Source organism: Myotis brandtii, unplaced genomic scaffold (genome assembly GCF_000412655.1).
Source record: "Myotis brandtii unplaced genomic scaffold, ASM41265v1 scaffold44, whole genome shotgun sequence".
NCBI lineage: Eukaryota > Metazoa > Chordata > Mammalia > Chiroptera > Vespertilionidae > Myotis > Myotis brandtii.
The window spans coordinates 1,578,225-1,584,224 of record NW_005366833.1 but is presented as its reverse complement, the minus strand read 5'-3'; the positions used below and the strand labels follow the sequence as shown (position 1 = coordinate 1,584,224).

At 41.2% G+C, this 6,000-nt stretch overlaps 1 protein-coding gene across 1 annotated transcript in view; it reads right to left on the bottom strand.

Annotated features, from left to right (window-relative positions):
• Positions 1–6,000, bottom strand: part of LOC102254206 (histone-arginine methyltransferase CARM1-like) — a 206,584-nt gene that overhangs the window by 104,061 nt on the left and 96,523 nt on the right. The window contains exons 3-4 of the mRNA XM_014546316.1: positions 3,458–3,564; positions 2,507–2,611 (exon numbers count right to left, since the gene is read on the bottom strand). Coding sequence (XP_014401802.1) covers positions 2,507–2,611; positions 3,458–3,564 — 212 coding nt within the window. The remainder of the gene's footprint in view (positions 1–2,506; positions 2,612–3,457; positions 3,565–6,000) is intronic.

The following is a 6,000-nucleotide window of genomic DNA, read 5'->3' as shown; positions in this document are numbered from 1 at the left end:
GCTGAGAGGCCGGCAAGTGAGGCGGGGAATGTTGGAGTCTGCAGCAAGCAAGCCTCGTGCTCCCTTCAGTGCCTGGCTGCCGGCCGCCATCTTGGCTGACAGTTAATTTGCATATACTCACTGATTAGCCAATGAAAAGGGTAGCGGTCGTACGCTAATTACCATGTTTCTCTTTTATTAGTGTAGATTCCTTGCTTTATCTTCAACCTGTGCATGCATGGATTTTATCTTTATTAGCAAACTAAAACTGAGAACTCCACTAGGGTACCATATTGACCACTGGGTGACATGCACATGGGACAGATCCAAACAATACTGCTAGGGATTTGAAAACTGAACTGACATAGGAACCAGAGCCTTCAGAAGAGCAACTAGTGGCATGGAACTCACAGCCTGAACCTAACCAGGTTGAATGAATACAAAAACAAAAATACATTATCCATCGGCTTTAAACAAGTCCTAGAGTCTAAGAACATGATATGGAAAATGTACATAATACAATCCAAAATTTCTTGGCATGTTAAGAACCAGGAAAATCTCAATTCCTTGGGAAAAAATAATTAACTGATGCTAACACAGCAGTGACATAGACATTAGAATTATCTGACAAGAACTTTCAAGCAGCTTTTATTTAAAAAGTTCCAACTAGTAATCATGAACACTGCTGAAATCAATGAAAAAACAGAAAGTCTCAGTCAAAAACCAAATGGCATAAAGAAGAGCCAAATAGAAACTTGGAATTGAAAAATATGAGAAGAACAACAAAAAATGTCTGATGGGCTTGATATCAGAAAGGAGCTGCAGAGGAAAGAAAGCCAGAGGCAAATCAACTTCTAACTGGAGGTTTATTTATCACAACCTTTTCACTCTTGATCTCTCTGCTTTAATTAGCTATTGCTGCAGAACAAACCACATCACAATGTAGTGGCTTAAACTGGAAGCAATTTATTACTTCTCCCAACTTTATGGGAGGGCAGGGCAGTTTCTCTGCTGGTTTTGCCTGGACTTACTCATGTTTCTGCACTTAGCTGGAGGTATGGTTAGACCTGGAGGTCCCAAATGGCCTCACTCATAGGTCTGGCAATTGGTGCTGGCTGTTGCCTGGATTGCCTCAGTTCTCCTCCATGTGACCTCTCCACCTCCATTTGGCTACACTGGGCTTCCTCCCAGTATGGTGTTCTCAGGGTTCGAAGAAGGTGAGGCCAGAAGTCACAAGGCTCTTTAAGCCCCAGGATCTGAAACTCGCTCAGTGTCATCTCTGTTATTCTATTGATCAAAGTACATCACAAGGACAGCACAGAGATAGGGGGTAAAAAATTAGACCATTTCGTGATGAAAGAAGCAGCTACGTAACTTTGCAAGTGGATGTGAACACAGGGAAGCATGAGTCATTTGGACCATTATTTCAATGTTCCACCACCTCCTTCTTGGGGAGTTAATACTGCAGATCTACAATTACTATGGTCGTGGAAGAGATTGTGCAGCTCAGAGAAATTAGTGTTTTGCCTAAGATCACCCATGGGGAAAATATGAAACTAGGTCTTATGACTGCTGATTCCACTGAGCAGTACTCATCTTTGAGATGAACTGTACCGTATTTTGAACACTTTGTTTGTGTTCAAACACAGGTAGGAGAACAATGATGTGTTCACAATCATTCATCATTCAGATCCATTTTGTGAAGGAAATAGATACAGGCACTTGTGGAGTCCATAAAAAAAAGGAAGTAAATGGACACAGTAAGAGCTAGTCCTTAGGTAGCTATTAGGCTCCTAACCTATTCCGTGCACCAAAACAGTGCATACAGCCTCCTGAGTTTCCACACTCAAAGCTTAATTACTTTACTGAGGTAAAATTCACATAACATAAAATTAACCATGAATCATTTTAAAGGGTTCAGTTCAGTGGTATTTGGTACATTCACTATGTTGTGCAACCATCACCTCTATCAAGTTTGTAGACATTTTCGTCACCTAATAAGGCAACCCTGTACCCACTTGGCAGCCACCCCCATTTCCTTCATCCCCAAGTCTCTGGGAACCACCAGTCTGCTTTCTCTATATGATTTGCTAATTCTGGATATTTCCTATAAAAGGAATCATATGAGCTTTTGACATTGGCTTCTTTCATTTAGCATGTTTTCATGGCTCATCCATGTTGATGCATGTATCAGCATTACATTCCTTTTTATGGATAATAGAAATATAAGTAATATTCAAAATACTCTATTGTATGGTTATACAACATTTTTTTTATCTACTCATAAGTTGATAAGCATTTGGACTGTTTTCACTTTGGGGCTATTGTGAGCAGTGCTGCTTAAGATTCATGTACATACAGTTGATTAAATATCTGCTTTCAATTTGGGGGGTATATAGTTAGGAGTGGAATTTTAGGGTCATATGATAATTCTATCAAAGCTTAGTTTTGATTCTAGCTTTTGGCAAGACTTCTGAACATGGTTATAACCACTGATAAGAGATGAATGGCCTGCAGCCAGCATTACCTTGTCTCTGAAGTCAACGTGGTTCTGGAGGATGGCTCTGTGGTAAGTGGCTGTCCTCACAAAATCTTGCATCATGTTCTGCTGCTGGGAAATGCAGCCATAAAACTGCAAGGAAAAGAGAGCCAGAGGGAGTGTAAACAACCCGCAAGGCAGCACCTGCATGAGCATCTGGTTCTTACAGCCACCTGGTCAAGGCAGGCCTAGCCTAACACACAGGGAAGTCGCAGCTTTGACAGACACAGTGACTGGTCGACACTGGCCCTATTTGTGAGAGCAGAACTCTCAGTTGACCCCAGACTTCTGACTGCTACTCCATACAATAGTTTCAGGTCTAGATCTTGACCAGGTAAATGCCCAGGGGTCCTTCCCAAAGCAGAGGCTCTGAGATAGCACAGACCGAGCATAATAGAAATAAGAGAAAGGGCCAGGGTCACAAGGGATGGCCCCATGAGTCCCATCAGCCCAGAGAGAAAAACAGAACTTGGGTAGAACTCCTGGTTGAGGGTGGTGGTGCAGCCGAAGGCAGTGATGGTGGTAACCCTGATGAAGCAAGCCAGTTGGCAAAAGATATTTGGATTTGTATCCATAAGCAATACATATCTTCATTATACCTGCCATCTTTTGGTAGTTTTCTATTCCCAGGCACCATTCTAAGTGCTTCACATACATCCTACTATCAAATTCAATCATCACAATAATCTGATGAATTATGTTCCTTGGCTAAGGAAACTGAGGCTCAGAAAATTGCCCAAGTCCTGACAACTTGGTAAGTGACAGAGTGGGGATTCCAATCCAGGTGATGCTACTCTTGCTGCTCAGGGGACCATGCTCTCAGAACAACTGCAGGACAGTATCAATAGTCTCCTCCCCACCCACCACCCTGTTCAGATGTATTCACAGGTGTGTGACACGTTGAAACAAGTCAATTCCACTTGGGGCAACTTCCCTGACCTGGAAGTATTGTGTGGCAGACGCCTCTTCTGTCCGCTGGTTAAACACTGAGTATTTCTTTTTCTCATTCCGGCACCTTTTCAAGGTATTTGAAAATGCGCTGAATTCTGCAAGGAGAAAGAAGCAAACACGTGTCTATGCCTTGGAAATCACAGAACTCACCACTGCACTCTACAAAATTCCGACTGAGAAAATGCTGGAAGATTATAATAGCACGTTCATCGCTGAACACATGCCTGAGGAATGGCGAGGTGGAAATGGGTACCACTCCGAGGTGTGACACCCTTATTTACACTTGTCAGACATATCTACATTCACAAATGTCAAGTGAGAGAGCACAACGGCACACAGACTGGGCTCGTTGAATTCTCTCGCCCCTGGGCTCCCACAGCTTCCAGGCTTATTCAGTATGCGCTCTGGGGAAGGTGACTGTTGATACAGAAAAAAATGTATATGTGAATACAAAATGTATGTATATATAAATGAATGTATATCTCATTCGAAAAAAATGTATATGTGAATACAAAATGTATGTATATGTAAATGAATGTATATGTAAATCTCATTCTGTTACATAGTGACAGGGCATCCTTTTTTTTTTTTTTTTTTACAGTAGTCTCTAAGCATATAGAGAAAAGGCAAAATAGCAGGGGCTATGTGAATACAAGAGAATGCTTTCTATTATTTGAGGGGAAAATACATAAGTGAAGACTCAAAAATATCTTGGAAATGATATTGCTAACACAGCATGTATAGTTGTCAAATTTGGTGACTTCCGCCTTACAAATGACTCTGAAATCCTGCCCTGTGGCCCTCACTGCCTGTGGCCTCTTCTGTCTCTACCTGGCGTTGTGACCAGATCTTCCCCTTATAGCCCACAGGGTCCTGAGTGCCCAGCACTCTCTGTCATGAGCTCCAGCCCTCACATTCTCTCTGCCCCCTGAGTGGGTACCCATGCCCTCTCTTCTTTCACACGCACATCCTCCACGCTTGCAAATCCCCATATCAACCTGGTCCTGGCCTGGCTCTTGACTGTAAATCCTCTGTTTCTTCTGTTCAGATTACCTTTTGACATCAAACTCCAATTCATCCTCCAAGATTCAGTTCAACCAGCATTTCCTATTGCTGTGTTCTGGAACACCCACAGGCAGAATTGCTGTAAAACAGTGGCCCTCAATACTTCGCTATAGATCAGAATCACCTGGGAATAATTTTTTAAATCTGGATGCTGACCCCTCATCCCACATCTGCTAATTCAATGCTGTGGGGGTAGACACGAGGCATCTCTATTTTATCGAAAGCCTCGGAGTTAGTTTCCATGTGTAGCTAGGGATGAGAACCTTTGCTCTAATCTCACTCTCCCAGCTTACCATTGTATTTCATATTTGACTGAATTGATCAATTTTTTAAGATGCCCATCTCTCTCTGTGAATCAAACTCTTTTAGGACATGCTTCTCTGGCTAAAACTTTATCTCCATTTGAAAATTTCTGTCACTTCTTTATCTTTTGCATTTGCACCCTTATAAAGGAGAGAGTCAAAATATTGATCTTAAAATAATGATGAAACCAACACAAGAATATAAATCTCATTACACAAGCTACTAATTATTGTTAAAATTTTAGTATGCTCTTTTGGGTTGTGGGAGTGGAGAGAGAAAGAGAGAGAGAGAGAGAGAGAGAGAGAGAGAGATTTAGGGGTTCCAGCTTTATTTACTTCTTCAAAACATGGTACTAACATAGCAGCCACCCAATAAATAGGCCTAAAATGTAAATTTGGGGAAATGTCTAATGAATTTGGTGAAACTATTTTTAATTGGTGAGGCAGCCCTTTGAAGCCCTGGGAATATTCCATGTGGGGGCAGTTGAAAAACATCTTTTTGGAGAATAAATATGTAAGCATACCTAACATAGCCCATTCTGCTCAAGGGAATGCCATCTACTCTAAAGAAACTTTGAAAGGGATAAAGGAAGGGATTCTTGGTGTAAATATATATCCAGATTAGATACAATGCATCCTGAACAATCAGTGTTTCACTACCTTATAAATGCTCACTGCAATTTATAAACCTCCCTCAGCTAGTGTTCCCATGTGGACGGATCAGGGAAACGCATGCAAATCAAAACTAGAGATATCACCTCACACTTATTAGAATGGCTATCATAAAAAAAAGAGATAACAAGCATTGGCAAGAATGTAGAGAAAAGGAAACCTTGTGCAATAGCCTTTTGAATATTTGGAATTTAAATTGGTATAGCCACTATGGAAATCGGTATGGTAGCTTGTAAAAAATTTTAAAAAAAATAATTACCTAATCCCACTTCTGGGTATATATCCAAAGGAAATGGAATCACTATCTCAAAGTGATATCTGCACTCCCATGTTGATTGCAGTATTATTTACAATAGCCAAGACATGATACAACCCAAGTGCCTGTCAATCTGTCAAATGGATGAATGGATAAGGAAGATGTCACACACACACACATACACACACACACTTTCTCCCAATGGAATATTATTCAGCCACAAAAAGAAAAACCTA